This window comes from Heliangelus exortis, chromosome 19 (genome assembly GCF_036169615.1).
Source record: "Heliangelus exortis chromosome 19, bHelExo1.hap1, whole genome shotgun sequence".
NCBI lineage: Eukaryota > Metazoa > Chordata > Aves > Apodiformes > Trochilidae > Heliangelus > Heliangelus exortis.
Genome location: NC_092440.1, coordinates 5,827,723 through 5,850,052, shown reverse-complemented (window position 1 = coordinate 5,850,052; position 22,330 = coordinate 5,827,723). Strand labels below are relative to the sequence as shown.

Here is a 22,330-nt window from a genome sequence, read left to right as displayed (position 1 = left end):
GCCTGATGTGAAGCACTTCCTTGAAAATTATTTCTTCCACATGGCTTAATGCAATTACAACAAAACCAAATCACTGCCATAGGCCCTTTCTACAGCTGTAAGGGATATTTCTTACTAACAGTAAATAGATCTTTTAGGGGATTTGTTTAAGCAGAGGTACTGGAGTCTTCCAAATAAATAATATGAAGGCTTTTACATATGAAGACATTCACAATGAAGTCCCAATGTACATTTGCTCTTGTAATCACAGCCATTAAGACCAATATGACCACCTTCAGATTCATGATCAGAAACAATGATTTACTAAACCTTCCCCGAGTTCCAGATTGGATTTTCAAATGGAAAAGGACCTGGGGGCTTCAGCAAATGCCAGGTTGAACATGATCCAAATGTCCCCTCTTTGTAAAGGAGCAAATATCCCATATGGAGGCTATGGTAGGAAAGTAGCCAGCTAATCACAGAAAGAATCTCCCTCCTACTTAATCATCCCATCTGATCCAAACTTGGTGTTTGGCACAGAGATTTACCACTGCAGAATCTGAGAGCCCTGTCATGCCTGCTGCTGGGGTCAGCTGGTGATGCACAGCCCTCATCTTCAGGAAGTTTCTGTTTGAATATTGGTGAGAGCCCTTCACAGCTGCACACCTGCCTCCTGCAGATACCTGGGTGGAATAAACCTGAGGCAAAATGAAGCCCACAACCTGGGCTCTTGGATGGAAATACCAATTTTCATCATACTGACTCAGAGTGCAGACTTTAACTCCACTGCCACATGACAAGACCATTAATCTGGTCAGAGGAACTAAAGAAGTTCCTCCCAACCAAAGCAGAAATAGGAGATTGAGCATCTGTGCTCAGTGTTCCTCTGCTCCACGGATGACCAAGATAACACAACAGAAAAGACACCCAAACTTCCTACAATTTATCCGAGTTTGTTGTGGATCTCTTTTTGAAAGAACTTTGCAGAGGTTCCATGACTGACTCAAAATAGACAAATGCTCTAAAAGTAGTGACAGAATTTTCTGTATTTTGGAAAGATTAGCAAAAGGAAAAACCCAAATGCTTAGTGGCAATCTTAAGCCCACATAAAAATAAGATTCAACCCACATTTATGTTTTTGAGAACAATTGAGAGCACTGACTTTTCTCCCTTACTGAGAGCAAAGTATGAGAATTTACTTGGCAAGAAAAGAGCACAAAGCCAACAAGTTACTCACCAAAACAATTGAAAGCTTTTATTGTGATACCTCAAGTAGATACAATATAGTGAAACAACAAATGATGTACAGTATTGCTAGGACAAAACAGCAACACAGCCATGTCACCTGTAAAAGAAAGCATTGTAAAGTTTAAGAAACAATGAGGCACAACTCAAACTGCCATTTACAACTCATGCTTTATGCCTCAAACCATTTGTAACAGTCCTTTCAAAAGAAACCTCTGAAGTGTCTGTTTTTTTTGCAGTGTTTATACTGCTGGTTGGCTTAATGTGAGTCTCCATGAAGTGTCCAGAAAGGTGAACAACAATTCAACAGCTTCTTCCCTTAGCAAAGGGTGGAGATGTTGGGAATTGGGTCGGTGGGACTCTAGGTCACTGTTGCAATCTGACTGCTGAGATGAGCGTGCAGAAAAAGCTCCACAAGCATTACTCTGAGGGAAGGATAAGTCCACCAAAAAGGGTACAGAGCACTCACAAACTCTTGACACACCAGTAAGAAATACAGATGAGCACCTGGTAACAAGCACAGTGATGCCCATTTGTCAGAACCTCTGAAACCAGATTTTAATTCAAAGATATTTTACCCCTTCCCCTTCCTCTCCTCTGGACTCAGAAGACTGCATGCAAAGCAGACCACTCTGACTGGCCACAACTCCTGTGGGAAATGAAGATGGAATTATAACAAACCTCATCAAATACAGTTGCTCATTGTATATCTTACAATGAATGAGAGAAATTCATAATCTGGCCCTTTTTACTGGCACATAAAATGAAGCATACAGCAAGAGTGGTTAGGTTGATGTGCCAGCAATCCCTCACCAAATTCTGCAGCTTATTTCACAGCAAGTTTGCAACTTAACAGAATTTTAATAAATGGCAGCACTGCCTTTTATTAATCAGAAAGGTACTCAGGAGTGACCAGCCAAAGAACAAGTCTGGTGTTTGGAGGCAGACTCAGTCCTGCCATTGTTACAGACATTATTTTGGACCTAGACAGAGAATGTGTGGTCAGATTACTAAAATCACATCAAATTATGATTAATTACTTTAGGACAGGTGTGGCTTTAGAGGTTCAGAGGAAAGAAAACTTTCAATACATGTACATTTTTGCTAGCAAATTCCTATGCATCCCAATGAACATTTCTTCTAAGCCAGCTCATAGTCAGTTCATTTGGTCCAAGAAAGAGCCAGCAACAAACAAAGGTTCACAAAAGCTTTTTGTTACAGTTTATAAAAAACAAAATACAAAATAAATGTTAAGACCAACAATAAAAATAACCAGTACAAGTAACAAAAGTGCTCAAGTTGAAGGGGAAGTAAACTTGCCCAGAGCAAACACATACATACTTTAAATATAATCTTTAATATATTACAAAAATTGGTTAGAGGGAAAATGCTTTAGTAAATTTTTTTTCAAGTAAGTTTACTTTTCTTTCAAATGACTGCTGGAGGGTTCAGTGACCAGACTGACCTCTTCACATCAGCCAGCAGCCATTGCTATCTGGATTCTACTTTCACCAAAACCAGTAACAAGAACTCTCTACATCTTTTACAAGGGAGAAAATAACCATTGACACTGCCAAGCAACACAGGAATGAAAATTCACATATTCCCTCGATAGAATGAGCCTCAAGAATTGTTACATGGCAGCACGAAATAGCAATTTTGTAGTAATTCTACTCTTTAGTTCTTCTAAAGTGTCCACTCTTAAAAGACCAAAAAGGATATTGCTCAGTTTGGTTCTTTTAAAAGCCATTAAACATCACCTATAGATCATTAACTCTTTATGCCAGTAGTCTGAAGCTCTATGTGCTAAGCACTTGATGAAGTCCCAACCTTTGGCATCAAAGTTAATTAAGGTTTTGGTGAAAATGTCCAGTTTGAAATACAAATAATGCACTGAAGAAAGAGGTTGAATTTCTAAAAATCAGACTGTGTTACAGACAGCATTATCTTACCAACAAGAGACAGCTAAGCCCCCGATTTTAGAGAGGAAAATCCTTAATACCTTACATATTTTCTTTAAATTCATCTCTCTACTGAAAAGCAGCCATTACTTTTGTCTTCAGCCCAGTGTACTGCTTCAACAAGTCTGTAGCCAGGAAATAAGAAAAGCCCAAAGATACACAAGCTTCACATAAGCATGTTCACAATTATCAGCATTGCAACTGGACTTTGAAGCTAACACAAACTTTTTGCTGATAGAAGTTTCAGTGCCTTGTTGGCAATGTACATTACAACAGAGTTAAAAAAACACTCAAGAATTCCAGGTCAAAAAAAAAAATACCATCAAGAGACAGGCAACACCAAAGCCCATCTTGTATCAGTGACATTGTTAAAAAGGAGACTTTGAAGCCTGTGATGATGTGCACATGAAGTAGTAATGTGTAAGCCACAAAATCCAGACTGAATACAACTGTTCTTCCCTCAGGTCTCTGGACTGAAACCCAATAGCTTGAACTACTTCTCTAATTCCTACATTTTGAATTTATAGGTATTAATCACTACAACATCTTGAATGCAGTTCAGCCAGCCTGCATCACAGAGAATGACTACACATGGGTGAACCCCCTTTTCTCTCTTCCTCTCCACAAAGACACTGGAAAGCTGGTTTTAAAGATTTGTATTGCCACGACCCATTGGCATAATTTTTAACATATGACAAATTTTCTAAAGTGCAGCAGAGTTCAGAAAGCCTATCAGAGATTCCCAGAAACGTCACAGCAGCAACAGCACCAGTTCCTAATTTTACAGGTGCCAGGTTAGAATTGTTATTGAGAGAAAATTATTTTGTATTGCAAGGCTTCCACATTGTTCAGTTGCAGTATTTATGTAGTGTTAATGGGTTCTTTCCAAGCGTTTTGTCCTGAAGCATTAAGAGGATTAAAACACAGTTTATTGTATTTTTTCAGAGACTGTAATTTGAAAATAGAGTTAGCAAATTTCTGTAGAGTGTTTCTTTTATGGTTGCTTACAATTTGCATGCACAGATACCAACAGTTAACATGGTGCATACACTTTCCAGAAGTTTCTCTCATTAACTCATTCCATTTAAGAAATAGAGCAAAACCAAAAGAGAAGGTGAGTTTCATATAATATTTTTTTATAAAAAGGTACTTGGGGATGATTTAGCCAGCAAACCAAGAAACCCTTTCCCCACCCCCAAGTTTTAAAAACTATCTTGTTGTTTTGTTTTATGAAAAACTGAGTCAAACTTCCCTTCCCTCTTATTACCCCTCCTCTTCCTACAGGTACTATATTAATTTTCATGCCATAGGCTCTGGCCATTTCTCACAAAAATAAATATTTTTGTTCAAATGTAGCAGAAGCAGAATACTTCAACAAGTTTCCTTGATAATCAACCTCTTTGTCCAGTGCATTAGGACTATACAGTTACATGGAACCAGCCATAAAACTTCACTGATGCACAAGTCCCTGTTACTGGCAAAGGTACAGTACCAAAACTTTTTTTTTTAATACACTGACTAAATATTTATTTTTTCCCCAAAATAGAAGAAGCATATATTCTTTTTGCTTTTTTAATCTTGCAAGTTATAGTTTTATAAATTTTTTATCCAGCAAACCCCTTAGGGAATATGTTGGTCTTAAATGAACACATTCTATTGAATTATCAATTTTAAATTCTTCTACAGTATTTCAATAAGATACCAAATCTCTATCATAAACTTTCCTAACTTGAGACCTGCTAACTTCAGTCAGTGCAATTGAAATTTTTTTTTAAAGTGAGCACTGTACCTTTAACCAATTCACCTACAAGATGTACATAGGTTGTGGTACACTCAAATTTAAAAAAAGAAATTAATAACTACAATACTGCATCCTCTTCACTGCCAAACACATCAGAAAATTGCTACATATAAAAAAGCACCCCATCCTATACATTCTTTCAGACTGCTCAGATACAGAACTTCTACAGGACTGGAGTGTAGGTGTTTAGGCAAGAAGCATGCACAGCAGAAGGTAGCATTAAAGGCATAGGTCAGAGATAGATGCTAACCAGTAAAATCTGCTTTCAATTAGTGAACTGTTTCTCTAGTTTGAGAGAGTTTAGAAAAAGGTCATCCAAAATGTTCCAAAACAACTGTTCACACAGTAATACACGTACAAAAAGAGGGACCTTACACAAGGAGAAAAGGCAAACATGGCCAGAAATAGCCACTTACACTACACTACCCATTTGTGAGGTTTCAGAGTTCAGTGATATTCTCAGGGCCACTCTAGCCAAGCTCTTCCATTACTTTGCATTAAGTCTTTGTAAAGCATGTTCCACAGAATATTGTCCAAACAGAAGGAAAATGGTTATGATTCACTCCCAGCCATTGTCTTTTATCATGTGGGCAAGTTCAATGATAAATTTTCCTTCTTTGTATTTCTGACTGCTCTCAAAAGCATGTTCCTGCAAAGACAAAAAATCGAGGCACTGAATTAAACTGAGGCAGGTAAGTATTTTAAACTTCAAACTTGCATTAAAAATACAAACCAGGAGACATTCCAGTTAGCATCCTGCATCGTTTACACTAAATTAAGGATGGGAGGGAGGAAAAAGAGGATGGATGATGAGGGTTCATCATCAGAGGGAATGGTCTAGGAATTCTTGCTATTAAGATCTGAAGCTATACTGAACCCATAAAAATCCTACATGCAACACCCAGAATTTACCATTTTCAAAACATCTGACTTGCAACACAGCTGCAAGTGTTACCAGTAACTCTGCAAGTGTTACAGGTCACTTTTCAAACAACAGATCAGAGTTTATATCAGTTGCAAGCAGTGTAAACATGCTCAGTACCATTTTTTTACAGCCACCATTTTTGCTACGTGAGCCAACTTTTGCAACCCAAGATATCAAAGACCCACTTTGGCAATTTCTTCCATCCAGCTGAGTGTACAGGTTGGTAATCTTACACAAAGATCCTACAGAAGTATTTGATAGCTGTAACAGCACCAGAGCTCTTGCTTATTTTGCAGTGCAGAACGAAGTCATCACCTACTACAGCATTCCAGCAGGTGTAAGGAAGCAAAACCATATTACAGTCTGATAGATACAAAAGCACCAGAGCTAACTCACCTAAACTGTCAGTACAGGTGCTACTCAAAGGCTACTCAAGTATCTGTGCTTCACCATATAAACATTTATGGAAGACTAAAGTATATTTATTGCTTACGTATTTCCATCCGAGAGTGGTTTTACAGTTTTCACAATAGATATCTGCTACAGCATGTAAACCTGTCAGAAGAACTCTCTCCTCTGCTGGACCACAGCCCACATTTACCCTGGAGAAAAAAAAAAAAGAAAAAAAAAAAGAAAAAAAAAAAAGAAAAAAAAAAAGAAAAAAAAAAAGAAAAAAAAAAAGAAAAAAGAAAAAGAAAAAAAAAAAAAAGAACAAATTACATTAACTGCACAAGACTGTTTTTTTCTTTTCTTACCTTTTCTACCTTTTCTCCAGAGGATAATTAAATAAAAAAGTCAAACAAAAAGGCCTAATTTATTTACTGCTGTAAAAGTAACTTTCTCTGCTATGCTGAGCTGAAGGACAGGAAGAAAAAAAGGGTTGTTTTTTGTTTTTCAGATGGCTAATCTGAACAGCAAACTGATGGTGCTGCCCATTTACTCCCATCAACAAAGACACCCTAAATAGTTAAATTTTCAGAGAACAGAACACTAAGCAGTAACAAGACACCTCTACAGTTTCAGGCTTTTCTTCAAAAACAATTTGAGATCTCTATAATGGAAATCTGTACCAGTGAATCAGAACCAACAGCTGAATTTAGAACCAACTCCAAAATAGCAGCAAAGAAAAAGCCTCATAAATATTTCTTTGCAACAGATCAGCAGACTCAGTCATGATGAACTAACAGTGATAACAAACGTCCCACGAAGCACTGCATCAAGCTCATTTTTCATTACTAAGAGTCTATGCAAAAAACATAAGGCAAGACTAAATCATTTTTTTTTAAAACTGTGTTATACAAGAACCAGAACTTGCCAGTTTTGCTGTTATATTTGTAGACTCTTACTACTACAATTATACTAGAAATCCCAAGTCACCATACTCAATGACAATACAGAAAAAGAACTCCAAGGACTTGCAACCAAATCCTTTGCAGTTATAATCCCATTATTCTGGTCTAAAATAGATTAAGACACTTAAATGCATTTCTTTTTCTAAAATGCTGCAGCACAATAAACTGCTGAAAAATTAAGACAAAAATGCAATCCTGCATATTAGAAACTTAAAATATATTCATTAGCAAATTCAAAGAACCTTATGTTATGGGTAGGACGTGCCTAAAATTGCAAATATTAGGCTTGATAAGATCACAGAGACCTTTTGCCTCTAGCACATTTGCAACATTCAAGGTCATTTACGATGTACCAAGTCCACTGAAACATTAACCTGTATATATATATATATATCTAACTATCACAGTGGAAAATTCTTTACAGCAGAGCTGTCTAAAGCAAAATCACAGTCACACAATATATTTTGACTTGTGAAGTATCTCAGAATGACAGCTCTTACTCAAGACAGTTATCCTTACATACACAAAAGGAATGTCACATTAACATCCTCCTGATAACTTGGTAAAATTGGTAAAATTATTTAAAATACAAGATTAATATGTGCAAAAGGATATTTATAATTCAGCTCAGTAGCCCTTTAATAACCAACTATTGCTGGTGATTAAAGCCAATGTTAAAAAGAACAGGGCAAAATGCTGCTACATTAATTCTTACTGTTTTTAACTTATGAAGCATACAAAAAATCCCAAACCTACACTCTGCTTGTACTTGGTGCATAGGTATAATAACATACTCACACAGAATTAAAGAGGTAGGCTCGTCCCTGGCTTCCCTGGAAGGACTGCATAGAAAAACAAGAAAGAAAGAAAATGTACTTGTTAAAAAGTGCAAAAAATCCCACCAAATGAAAAACTTGTTCTAGACAGGTGTGTTAATAAGCACACACACACAATACAGATAGAAACTATTTCAGATTAATTATACCAACTCTTTACAGGAAAGCCTGATCGAAGTTTTCACTCACTTTAAGATATTTTGCAATGACTTTAAATTGTCAAGTATTACTGAGTAAAATAGGATGTCTACAATACAAAACAAAACAATTTTTTCCTACCCCTCTGCAAGATATCGATTTTCATTTTCCTAGACATCCCCTGTGCTAATTAAAATAATCTGTTTTTAACTCAAAGAGAATTATTTCCAGCTCCTCTGTGCTCTCCTGATGCACCCAAACCCAGTTTATTTCCATTTCATGACATCATTTTTTATCTGACCAGCGAAATTCATGGCCAAGCATAAAACCAGCATGCTGGAACTCAGATGTAGGAAATGCATCAGTTTATAAGGTCAGGGCTTATTTTAATAAAACAGTTGTTACCCTCAAATGCCTAAGCTTTCAAATCTCCCACATTCCTAATGGATGCTTGACAAAAGATGATGGTTAAAGATATTCATGGCTGGATCTAAATTAATGTTTTAGTTCAGAGCAGTAACACAGTTTTGAAGTAAAAGCCCTAATCAACCACCCATAGTGGGGTTGGGTTGGTTTGCAGAGCAGTTTCAGTGCCTGTGAGCTCCATCTTTGTTCCTTCTGTACCAAACTAAACCAGAAGCACTTCCCAGGTGTGCTCTACAAACAGGAATGAAGACAAAGCCCTGAACCCATGATCAGACAGCCCTCAGCTACAAACACCCTGGCAAAAGTTGTGAGCACACCAGATCCAGCCATAGGTCAAATATTCAAAAAGTATGGAAGACACATCACAGCTTTCATCTGTTGATTTGTTCCTTCTGCTTTGAATTACCTGGTGATTTAGAGGTAGCTATTATTTTCCATTCAAACAGGATCACACTGAAATGGAGCTTTTCTTTTTTCCCTCTCTTCCATACTGAATTCCATTATAAAAATTCCAGCCTTTATTTATTTTTTTCCAAAATTTCCCCTCCCCAGCCTACTTTCAAAGAAAATTAACAGCCTTCTCCATGGTGAAGATTAAAGCCTAATTGTCTAAGGGTTATTCCAGCTCTAGTATTGAAGATCCAAGACCAACTTTTCTGGAACCTACATTAGATGAATGGAGGTATTTGGAAGGACAATCTCACCTTGAATATTTCTCAATGGTTTTAGTAACATTAGGCAGGACTTCTCTGTAATGCATTCTTCTACATACAGTTTTTAGCTACTCATAAAAATTTCACCTTAAGATGAAAAGTTCTACTTATTTATAGCGTTAATATTTTAGTATTATTTTAGCACCCATTTAAAAGACTTATTAAATGGAGATTTTTATTGACAGAACAAAAGAAAATGTACTCTCTCCATTAGCCAGACCTGCAAGTCTTATTTTTCACAAGGCAAGGAAAAGAAGATAGGCCATGCAGTACAGTGAAAGCTAAAACTTAAGGTAGGACTGACCCTGAAAGAAGAGACTCAGAGACAACAGACAATGAACAGCAGTTACAGAAAATAATCCTTACAACTGCCTTTAAAATAAGCCAACAACAAACCCTCCATCACTATTCCAGCTCTCCTGAGATACTTAAGCAAACATTACAGAACTTGTAGAATGGTACAGAACCTACAGCCCTGCTTTCTGAATCAGTGCCAGTATTGCAATCAATCACAAAGTAGATGGTGCTTATTACATATGAAAACAAAATCTTTTCATGTATTTACTCTCAAAAGCTGCCCATTAACAAAGGACTAACTAGCTCAAGTCAACATGACAAAGTTAGATGACTGCAGTTGTGCAACCCTCAGATTTAAGAAAAATCAAAGGAAAGACTACAAAGTTTCCTTATTCATCAAGAAGTAAACTTAAACTAGAACTTCCTTGTTCCATGTACCTGAAATTCAGAAAAAACTTTCAAAGCCATGATGACCATTACTTTTGGCTACGCTACTGTAAAAATTCTTGCATTAAAAAAGCTGCTGCTGTTTCTCCTTGCTTTAAAAGTCTAATGTTAACTTAGAATTCAGAAATCCTTTTTCAAACTGCATCAAGAAATATTCTCCTGCATTAAATTAATGATGTTCTAGTTTCCATATTTACATGTGATGACACATGCTAATCACATACAAATGAATGTGGGCTTTTTTGTCTGGTCCTACACATCAGATTCTAAACTACTCATGAGCCATACTTCAAGTCCCCAGTGAGCTGGGAAAGAAAAAGACTCCAGAGCAAATGAACAGTCAGGAGACTTTGAACTATGTTATACAATTATTTCTGCCAAGTTTATGTTTAGTCTTGGCTTAGTATCACCTAATAAAAGCTCTCCTTTGACCCTGCATTTCTTAAAATTAAGCAGAGGGCAGTAAGAGAATGCCAGGAATAGCAGAGAAAACAGCTCTTCCCCTCTCGTTTCATAAGCTGAAAAAAACCTCTGGCCAAATGAAATACAAACCGCAGGTTGGAAAGTTCTGCTTTAGTTGTTCTTTTCTCCTGATGTATTTTTAAAGATGACTTCTCTTGTACCCTTTGCTTTGCTGCCCTGAGTGTGCTGTACTCTCCCAAGTTTCTTTCTCCTCAGAAACAGCCCTCTTCATTACCTTCCAATTTTGGGGATTAGCAGGGTAGAGTGGAGAGAGAAGAACCAGAACCTTTTCCAAGGATGGTAGTTTAGGAAGAAAATCTGTTCACAAACTATGAAAAGCTCCTCCATTCCCACCTAGTTTCCTGTTAGCAGATGCTGGCTGATACATTTGATACCATCTTTCTGATCTACATACATGTTTGGAGGCTAAATATTATATTTACATACCAAAGAACAATTATTTCTTTACCCAGCTGGGAAGAGCAAGTTCCTCCATGTTTACATCACTCACAGATAACCTGACAGCAGCCCATGGCAACTTGTGTCACTGCATTTTGGAATACAGAACTTGAGCAGAGGCAACTCAGACTTTCCTTTAAAATCAGAGCCAACCACAGCATCAATGTGTCATTAAGTGTTTCATGGTCTGCAACCCATCCACGTGAAACTTCTATACACTGACTGAAATAAAAGCACTGTAAAGATTCCAATTTTTTAATTCCCCATGCCTCTTAATTTCTATGAATTTGTTAACTTAGCTGCTTCTTCTTATCAAGAGATGAGAGATTTTTTTTTCCCCCTGAACTGTATCCAAACAACACAAAAAAGGTACCCATCTGTCACATAAGCATTCTCTTGGCCACCGAATATTTATAAGGTGTAAGAAAGATTTACTATCAGATCTCTACTTCCTTATGCATCTGATTACTAGAAATGAAAAGAGGACAACTCATTTTGGAACTAGAACTGCTTGCTAAGCTTGTAACTTGGCTTTAAAGAGTATTTTGCATAGCCAGAAAAAAATGAGTACTGAACAAACATTAGTTTTTACCAGCACTAAGTTTCTCACACACTACACTGTATGATTCAGTGATACCAATAAGAATTTCAAGAGACTGATGGGTTAAACACCTTGTGTCTCAACTCCCCAAAGGAAATGAAAGAGAATATTTTAAATGGCAGTGCCAAGGACTAACAGGCATAACTTTTCAAACCAGTCTCCAGAAAACCTGCTCTTCTTACAGAACAAACATAATCTATGCAAACACAAACTTCAAGTTGGCAAGATTTGTTCAGCATTTCCAAGACTGCTGCCACCATAGATACATTTTAGGTAAACAAAACATGCTATTAAAACTGTCAGAATTCTGAGTCTAAAATATGTGTCTTACCCAGTAGAGAGGAATTAGAAAATAGTGGCAAGTGTGACCAACTGTCATCAATAATGATTCACATCAACCAGAATTTTTACTTAGAAGCTGAACAATTTATCAGTTCAACTAATACTTGCAGCTAAAACAAACTAAGTCTGCTTTTTTTCTGGTCCTCAATTAACAATACTGGACTGAGGTATTACTTAGCTTTGTCCCTAGAAAATCCACATCTTTGAGTAACTGTCCATTCCTACAAGAAGATCTACAAGACCAATAATTTTTTCTCATTTTAGCACAGTTAAAAATATCTGGAATGTCTGACAGTGAAAGCAAAACTGTTTAACTGTGCTTGGGAGCTATAATAATGTCAACTGCAATAACAGTTCGGCAGCAAGAGCTTTTCAAGTCATCTGACAGACCTCTGTCATCAATACATTTTATAGTCAAATAACTTTATAAAAATTTCACATATACACTAGTCCATACTTGCAGACTTAGATATGATCTATACTTCTAAAGTTAAACCCACCCATTACCTCCAACTCCAGAATTAACTGTTTTACCCATTAGAAAAGGACATACCAGTTAAGCAGAGCATATATTTACTGCCCTAAGGCATACCTCAAAGCATGGGTGGGGGAAGGAAAGCTACTAAAAAGCTTAGGTAATTATTCTTCACAGATAGGATTAGATTCTATGGCTAGACAAAATGCTCTGCATAAAATGTGAAGAGAAACTGCCATCTTTCTTTTGGCTGCATCCAGATAATCAAGCCTCTTAAAGAAAATAAATTATCAACACAGTGTTTATAAGATGAGGCCCAGTCTCAACTTCTTCAGCAAGGCCCAAAAATGGCCTTCAAGCATACAACAGGCCCAATTATCTTCCCAAGAAGCCCTTACTTATATCATCAGGATCACCAAAACGAGTCAAGCTAAGAATAGCACATTTACCTAAAGACAACAAAGCCATTAAAAAATTCCTCTTGAACCCATCAGTTAAACAGAGGACATAAACAGATTGCTAAGGAAGGCTAAAAATATTTTGGTATCTATTCAAGCTGAAGACTTTTCTTCTCATCAATAATATAACAGCAGACATACTGAATGCCTTAAAGAACTAAATTTATCCAAGATTGATCTTTTCCCCTTAAGGTACAAGGATTTCCCAGTGAAGTCAATGACAAGTTACATCTCTGTACCTTTAAGCAGAACTTGTTCTTGAAAATATTGACATATCTTGTTTTGTCTCATTTCATAGGACTTTATTCCCCCTCTGGTCAGACATGCAAGGCAGTGAATGAGACAGAAGAAAGTCACAGTGTTTATACAGGAACCTACATGATGTAGTCCAGATTTTCTTCTATCTCCAGGATTAGGACACATTGTAAGGCAAGACAAGTCTTTCAAGGAGGTCAACTTCGAGTCAGAAAGCATTATCCTTTGCAATATACACACTGGGTTCCAAGAGTTCTATTAGGTATTTTTATTTCTTTGAAATTTGTTGGATCTTGACTGAAATTCTAAACAATTACTGGAACTTTGTGGGTACAAGCCATTCTCAACTGCTTTGGAACTCACTTCAAACAATATTTGCCCCCTATAAAATTAACTATTGCTAACAATCACTGCATATTCTCTACCATTTACAAGAAAGCTCTTTCAGTTAAGCCTTGTTTCAGAATCACATATACACAACATTCTGTACAGGCCACACAAGTGGCAACCTCCCCTCAACTTCAAAGAACCTTGCATAAGTTTTCTCTGAAAACTTAATTATGTTATTTTTTTTAAACTGCTGGGATTTAAAAGAGCATTATTATTAACATATATTGTTTGGCTGCTTTTACTTGCTATTAGAACATTTTTAATGCAACAACTACCTCCCTACAGCATCAATATTTTGCCTTGCCCTTTATTAAGGCCTCTGATTACTTGGTGATAGAGGCTGCTTCTCCTCTGTGCCTGTAGTCATAGTAGGATACAATTAAAATAAAAAAATCTATTTGCTTCTTTAAAAGAAAAAAGCTGGAGGTTCTTCCCCTGTCCTCTGAATGCCCCCCAACACAGTGAAGCCTGGTATATCCCTAATAGTGTTTTATAAAAATATTTAACATTCACTTTGAAGTCTTCACCAAAGAAACAGAAAATCCAGCACTTTCAAGACTTGTTAGCAATGCAAATCTGTAGTGTCTAAGAGGTAGCTAACATGACTTCAAAATTACTCTTATTTAAATTAAAAGTCATTAGGTACACTTCAAATTAGTGTTTAGTGTTTTTTAGTGTAGGGTTATAAATTATTATGGCAACTGTTACACATGTGTGCATGTTTCCAGCTGTACAGACTTTCAGCCTTTCAACACCTCTACTGCTGATGACCTCCCAGTCTGGGATTCTATCCTCAACCACCCTTCTTCCTATTCCTTCACCTTTCCCCAAGTTCCTCCCTAGACCCAGAAAACACAACAGTTAGAGTAAAAATATCTAGAAATGGGTGCTCACTAAAATCCAAGAGCATTTCAACATAAGGCAACTCACTGAGTCCTTTCATAGTTGCACAGAAAACTGGAACTACAGATAACTTTGAATTTCACTTCCAGAGGCAGCACATTTTTATGCTGCTTTTTCAGTCTGCATTATTTCTAAACCACTGCCAAGACTCCTGGTTGCCATTTTATCACCAGCAAGGGCACAGTAAAAAAAAGAGCTTGATGATTAATTCTAAGGCAAGAAAAAGATCCTGCTGCTCAAACAGAACAGAAATAAAAAGGTGATTTGTGTATGCTGCACCCTTGTCATGCAATTGGCATCAACAGTTCTCAAAAACAGAACTGCAAATCTGCACTGAAGTCTGGTGTTCTGAGGACCAGAATAAAAGGGATGATTGACAGACATGCAGCACTTTGCTTTTCCATGACAGACCAACATTTAAGAGAAACAGCCCTCACTTAATCTTGAAGTTAGAAACATTAGTGACAGGTGTAACAAATGCTTAAACCTCAAAGAACATTAGAAAGCTACTTGTTGCTGCTTTAAATTAGGAGCACACCCTTTATTTTGGCTTTTTCCCTGACCACACAGGAGAAGAAAGCAAAAACCACCATGACTCCAGGAAATGTAGGGCAGGAGGGAACACCCAAATGAAGCAGTTACAGCCAGGTACCAAATATTGCTTGCCTTTATCTACTGAGGAGTATCTGTTCAGGAGTGATGCTGTAGAGGAAGCATTTGGGAAAAAAAAAGTGTATTTATTATTATTCAAAGCTTATCTTTTAAATAGGCACGGGGTACAATCAGGTTGAGAAGTTCAACTCTCTGCTCTATCAGTGAATCCAAAAGAACACAAGAACTGTGCTGCTGTTAAGTTAACTTTAGACTACGTAGCATCAATTTCTTGTGCTTCAGGTTATTTTAAGTATTTTTGATGCAGCTAAGCAGTAGCAAGGATTCTATATAGTGTAAATAAAAATAATCTCATTAACCTAACTAAGTTCATTGCACATAATGTACAAAGAACTAATAGAACTTAAATTCATATATATAATCTGTTCTAACAAACTCATCTGCTAGGCCTTTTACAGTTCTAACTTACATCTACACATGATGTCTAGGATGTTTCTTCAGTTATTTTCCAGGTTAATCTGTTTTCATTTGAAATAAATCTTATTTCCTCTCTCCAATCCTCCTGCCACTTCCCTAGGATAGCACTACTTATCTTTTATGATCCAAGTGTATCTAAATATTGTTTTGCAGTTGTTGCCATCAGAAGACCTTGTCCAATGTTGGAATATATAGCAGTTAAGTTTGAAGGAGAGTTTTTTCCAAAGCTATGTTTCAAATAAAAGTACAACAGATGAGAAGTTCTTTTTATTTTACAAGCATACAAAAAGATACACCTCAGTTAAATGCATTTGTCATTATCACAGATTTAGACAAAATATCTTCAATAATTCTGAGGTTGACAGAATATAGATCAGCTATCAAAAAAGCATATGGTCAACCTGCAAGTACAAAGCCTTTTGTAAAATGCCCTCACTGAAAATTATGGTAGCTAGAAATAAAACAGAATCCAAATCTAACACCTTTCCCAACATCACCAGAAACAACTTAGAAGTTGTCTTAAAAAGGTTCTCCATGTGCTCTGAAATGATAATTTTATTTTTAAATGTTTTAAATTATTTATGAAGCCCTAATTTGTACAAGTAATTTGCTTAAGAACACATTCAAATTATTGTGCTGACCAAAACATCAAGACCCTGGAGAGCAACTGGCTCATGTGGTAACTGTGGTAGTTTGGTTAACATGCAAAAATCTAAGTCCACTAAAAGAAGAGCTTCTTAAAGTGTCTGTGCTTCATTCTTCCTGTAGGCATCCACAACCTGAAGTTCAGGAAAGATTAACCCCTCACACTAGTTTTTGGCCCAGAACATGTAGTGAATAATGAAGCCATATTTGCTTGTAATTTAGACACCAGTGTTGCCTAAGATCCCTGTTACTCAAATTCTAAAACTGACATGGAAACACAAGAAATTCTACTATTTGAGTATTTCTTGGTTTTGTTGATTTTAAAACAAAGTGAGATAAACACTATAAAGAAATTGATGAACTTCAAGTTAATACAGAAGTAAACTTCTTAATTTCTTTGCATCATTTTATAAATGCAGCTTACTTACTGATTCATATTTGAAGTATCACACTTGCAGTTCCATGCCTCAGTATGTACTAAGTTGAAGGGAAGTACTGTTTGGTAGAAGAGGCCAAAGACAGAGCAGAAGTAAGGAAACACTAAGTAACACTGCCAAAACTGTCACAAATTTTATTGTTTGAATCAAAAACGTTGTCTTGAGATCCAAACAATGAACAAAAACATAAGACAAGAAAAATGTTGTGGGGAAAACCCATTGTTTCCTGATACCCTGCTCAGGGATAAGAAGCAAGGAGGTATATTTTCTCCTCAGTCAAAGAAAACCTCAATTCAGAAGCAGCAACATTCACATCTCTTCAGTACTCAAGCACAGCATCACCTTAGTGCTGCTAAACACATAAATGGGCAAAAGCAATAATTAATTAAAGGGTTTGCCACTAAAAAGTTTGACAAAATAGATATAGAGAAAACAGTTAGTACTGAGAGGTTTGAAAAGCAACTGAAGTGTTTTCTCCAAGACACCATTAAGAGCAAATCCATCAGAAGCTTATTTGAAGCAAAGAATAAACTGTGTCAAGTATTTATCCCAAACTTCAAGTTTTCCTATGCATTTCATACATCACAAATCTTGATTTCTTTCAGCAAGAGGCAAGGACAGGCCTAGCCTGCGTCAAGGATCCACACATTCTCTAAGCTTAGATAACCCAACTACTTTGAACATCTCTGGCTAATCATATTCTTTCAGAACTGGTATACAGCAGAAGTCAACATGTTTTCAGATTCCATAATACTAGTGGAACACTCTGGAAACAGCCAGTTAGGTGACCTTCACTCAGAGTGAAAAAATAATCTTTATCTGGGGTAACCATGTCCAGAATTTTCTCCCTACCCAGAGGTCTAAGTTTTCTTTTGCCAGCTGTCCTTAACAGACTTTGAAAGATACAGCAGCTCACAAATTGTACCTACCTGACAGCAGACAGAGGTTGGTAATATGGGGAATATATTAGGTCAGCCTTTATGTCACATTCAAGTTTTCCAGAATTATATCAAGTCCTCAGTACACAACAATATGACCCAAGAGTGAACCCAGGGAAGACACTATGAAGTAGGCATCGATTTGCATCCCTTATCTACTGGGAGCAGTGATAGTGTGATAACTTTTGGTTAATAATTCATCAGGTCTCTAAACAAACCACTTGCCTTGGAGATTAATTCATCGTGGTTGGCTAGGTGGGCTCTGCAGTGGATGCAGCTGTAGGTGCGGTGACAGTTTGGCAGGTAAGCCTGGAACGTTTTTGATTTTGTCATTTTTACCATCTCTGCTGGTGGCTCCTCACTCAGCTCAGGGCTGGCACTTGAAGAATTACAACTTTGCTGAACTCGCTGACAAAAGAAACACTGGAATATGCAAGCAAAAGCCGTTGTTGTTCTGGAGTGTGTGTGGCACTTTCCACACAAATGACAGAAGAGAAACAGTCACAACCTGTAGGTGAAAAGAGCAGAACAAACAGCAGCTTACAACAAGGCCAGAATAAACTTGTTATTCAAGAATTCCAGAGCCAAAGCAAAGTCTTATTCAGAGCAAATGCCTGGCTAGAGACTACAGGCCCCTGTTTTTGCTGTGAAGCTGCTCAATTCAAGTTCCATCCAACACAGCAGATAAGAAATTCTGTCCCACTAGTGGCATTTACTCCCATTACATCTCTAATGAAGAAGGAGATTCAAATAGTTCTCCCAGAAACACCAGCACTCTCTGCAATGTACCACGTACACACTTAAAGACATCCATGCAGAAAATTACAGCAAGAAGAAAGGAGATTAGAGCAAGTTAATTTTCTTTGACACTCCAGTGGTAAATTCCAATACAGCAAATGACAAGGCATCATGGAAAAAACAGATTGTGTCCAGCAATAAACATGCAATATATATTTGCACTTCAGCTTTCAGGAAAAATCTTTTTGTATCACATCTGACTTTAAGTCAAATACCAAGTAAGATACTGCCACCCTATTCAGGGATCTGTGTGTCCTCCTCTTTCAATCTCAGCAGAATTTTGCCTTTGGGCAAAGACCTTTTTGACTAGTGTCCTGATCAAAGCTAATTAGATACTTCCTCAGTCTACCAGAATAACCTTAATGGATGCTACCAAAATCAGTCAGATAATAAAAGCTGAATTTTTCAATTGCACTCTTAATCCTCAAAGTGCCTTTGTCAGTCTTTATGTGCACAGAGAAGGCCAGACCTCCTTTCTGTGCTGAAAAGCAAGCCTTTTTTAAGAGCTTGCCTGAAAAAATCACAGGTTACAGATTATAAATATTCACCACAACATCTCTGATCTGTCAAAGGCCATTAGTTACCACACAATATGCATCAAGCTAATGAGAAATCCAGACATGAACACTGCCCAGTCACTTATGTCACCAGCTATCAGGTGACTGACAGAGGAGGTCAATACCACAAACACAGAAACAGGGTCCCAATATAAAGTATTTAGTGTCTTTATCCAGCTACTAAAACAAGCATGCAAAACACTTATCACAGTTGCAGAGTGTGCAGGGCAGAAGGTAACCACTTTTCTAGCAGTAGGATGACAGTAATACAAATAAAGCAGATAATGAAAGCCCCATAAATTAAAGACTGTTTATAGGAAACAGTCACTGTGCTGCAAAAGAAGTCTTGAGAAAGTAAATTGTCCAGCAGGCCAAGTAGAAGTGGCAACCACAGCAAGACTGAAAGGGTTTTGGTTAGGGGTGGTTTTTTGGTTGTTGGTTTTTTTTCATTTGTGTGTGCTTGGTTTTTTAAGCTTGATAGAAGCAGGAAAAAAAGACTCAAGAAGGGCTTGCTTAAAGAAAATTAAAAGAAAAAGAAAAAATCACAAAGCCACAAAGACGACATGCAGCAAACATGAAATAAAAAAAAAATAAAGCAACGATGGGAACAAGTTGCCACCCAAAGCACATATTTACACATCAGAATGACTGGACTTTTGCCAGTCACTGAAAAGGAAAACAGGTTGGATAAGGGACACATTAATATGTTTGCAATATTTTCCTAGTTAGCATGAAGAGCAGAACTTAAATATTAATACAATCATTTAAACAAGTGTTGTATATTGGCCCAACATAGTTTAATTATAATTGCAAAGGAAAGAACGATTACAGTGTCTGGAGAAAGCAGCTTGCTTTTGTAGAACAGACAGATATTAAGCCACATTTATTAGAGGTAACAGATTATGGGAAAAAGACAGAAGAAATACAATCCTAGAAGCGAGACACGAGGTCCCCTTTAAATATCCTGCTTTACCTCTTTAACATTAAAAAGATACAGATCACATTCAGAAAAAACGAGGGGGAAAAAAAAAGTCAAAGCAAGGTTTCAGAATGAAAGACACCACAAAAGTCTGGCTCTGGATTACACTCTTTAGATCAGTAATTGAACCATGAGTTCAGTGCTTGCAGAAGTTCAACAAGTTGAGCAAGCTTAAGAGGAAAATACTTTTCTTCAAGGCATTCCTAGAAACTCTTTCAATTCAGATTGCCTTTAGAAACGGGAATTCTACTAGACTCAGTATACCCAGCACTTCAACTGCAGAAATCAAAGAACTCCAAAGCTCTTTTGACAAAACCTGTATTTGATATTGCTCTCTCCAAAAATAAGGCAATCTTAAGTGTCTCACACACATCGCAAGAGCCACAGAACTCACTGCTTTGTGAAGCTAAAGGCAAGATTCAAACCCATTTCTTAGCTTCCTGTAGCAGGTGACTAAATCCAGTCTCACTTCACCCAGGAGCAGCAGCAGGATTCACAGCTGCTGCTCCACTCTCCAGCAGAAAGCAGTGCAACAACCCGAGGCACCTGCTTCTTCCTCAGAAAACAGCACACAGCGCCCATGCCCCTCAGGTTCCCTGACGCCCTGAGCAATTCGACACAAACCGCAGAACTCGGTACCAACACAAAACGCAAACCCAGCCAGCGTGCTGCCCCATACCCGTTTCTAAACGGCTGTGCAGACGCCGCTTGGGTGACCCGCGCCAGCCCAGCAGCACCCACTGGGAAGGGTCACCCACCAGCCCGCCCCGGGGGGACACCCCCGAAAGCCCAAACCCGGTTCGGGTGTGGGGGGGTTGCCGGCCATGCCCAGCCCGGTACCGCCGCCCGTGCCTGGCACCGCCCCGTGACGTCATGGGGGCGTGGCACCGGGTGGCCAATGGTGCGGAGGGAGGCTCCGCCCCCCGCGGTTCCCGGATGTGTAAACAAACACCCCGGCGAGCGTCGGGGGGTGGGGGGCGAAGGGCCCGGGCCCGCACCGGGGGGTTGGGGGGGTCCCCACCGCAAAACCTCCGGGCCAGCGGGCACTGGGTGAGAAGCCGCTCCCGTGTTTGCGTAGGGATGGTCAGAGCTCTGCCCGGGCCACGGATGAGCGTACAGAGACACGGAAAGTGTCAGAAACGGCCTCTCCGTCATTCCTCTGGGCTCCAAAAAAAAACCCCAATAAAATATTGGAGTGACACGGAATGAGCTGAGCAATCCCTGAACGGCTCCACAGAGCCCGTGTGCGCACTCTGGGTAAACTGCGATTTCGTTACTCCAGAAGGGAAGCCTGGCAAAGGCACGAGAGCTTCGGTTTGGGTTCAGATACCGAGAAATAACAGGAAAAAAGATGAGGGGATAAAGTTACCGGCAGAGACGGAGCTCCCGAGGGTGGGAAGCAGCTGCTCCCTGCACGGTTGAGCCTTTCCCTCCCTCACGCCGGAGCACAAAGCCGCCGCCGCGGGTGCCGCCGTTGCCTTTCCTCGCCCTCTCGCAGCCATCCCCGTAGGACAACGGCTCGTTTCCCCCAGACCGCCGGGACGCCGCCGGGGACAACCGTGCCCGGCCACCCCGACACCGACCCGCTCCTCCGGCCGCCGGCTCCGTCCCCGGCGGACCTCGGGCAGGGACCCGCCGCTTCGCTCCTGGGGGAGGGAACCCAGCGGACCTCTGCTCGCCGAGCTCAGCATCGAGCTCCCCCCGCCTCATTATGTAAACCATCACCACCCGCCCCGTACCGAGGAGGCTACGGGCAGGCAGCGCTGCCGTCATTTCCAGGCGCTATTAATAGCGCCCGAGCCCTCCTCCCGCCAGCAAAGTTGCCTCGGCGGCCCCCCGCCCCGGCTGCCACACGGGGCTCCTTTCGCAGCCGTTCCTCATCGTCCGCCCGTCCCCCTCCCCCCACTCCAAGGAAAAAAAAACACCAAGAAAATCCCCGCACCAGGGGGAGCGGCCGGGCTGCCGTACGCTCCGGTACTCACCGTTGCGCCGTGCCGGCTCCACTCTCCCGCCCGGACTCCGAATAGCAGCGCGTCCCCCGGGCCCCTTTCCTTCAAGAGGCAAGGGCAGGGGTGGAGGCTGCACCCCCGGTCCGCACACGGCGGCGGCGGCGGGTCAGTGCCGGGCCCTCACCGAAAAACAAAGAGGGGAGAGGGGGCGGGAGGTGTGCGACGGGGGCGGCTTCTGTCGCCTCGAAGGTACCTTCTCGGCGGCGGCCAGAGGGGTGGGGGGGGGGGGGTCATAGGCGGGGGCCGGGCGCTCGTCTCCCGCCCTGGGGGCCGAGGGGCGGCCGAGGCATTCTGCCACCGCGCCGCTCCGCGTTGCGCTCCCGCCCGCCGCCGCCTTTGTTTTGTTTTCCCCCGGCCCGGGGGCGCTGCGGCCGTTAAACGCGCTCCCACCGCCGCCGGCAGCCAATCACCGC

At 39.7% G+C, this 22,330-nt stretch overlaps 1 protein-coding gene across 2 annotated transcripts; it reads right to left on the bottom strand.

Annotated features, from left to right (window-relative positions):
- Positions 1–1,208: 1,208 nt before the first annotated feature.
- YPEL1 (yippee like 1) lies at positions 1,209–22,017 on the bottom strand. 2 transcript variants are annotated; one of them, XM_071762970.1, is made up of 5 exons: positions 21,891–22,017; positions 17,800–18,082; positions 8,062–8,105; positions 6,405–6,513; positions 1,209–5,635 (listed from the first exon to the last, which is right to left on the bottom strand). In XM_071762970.1, the coding sequence occupies exons 2-5, from the start codon at positions 17,914–17,916 to the stop codon at positions 5,546–5,548; spliced, it is 360 nt and encodes a 119-aa protein (XP_071619071.1). In that variant the 5' UTR covers positions 17,917–18,082; positions 21,891–22,017; the 3' UTR covers positions 1,209–5,545. The 2 variants fall into 2 exon arrangements, with proteins under 2 accessions (XP_071619071.1, XP_071619072.1); XM_071762971.1 differs by lacking the exon at positions 21,891–22,017 and adding an exon at positions 21,278–21,415.
- Between the last annotated feature and the right edge of the window lie 313 nt (positions 22,018–22,330).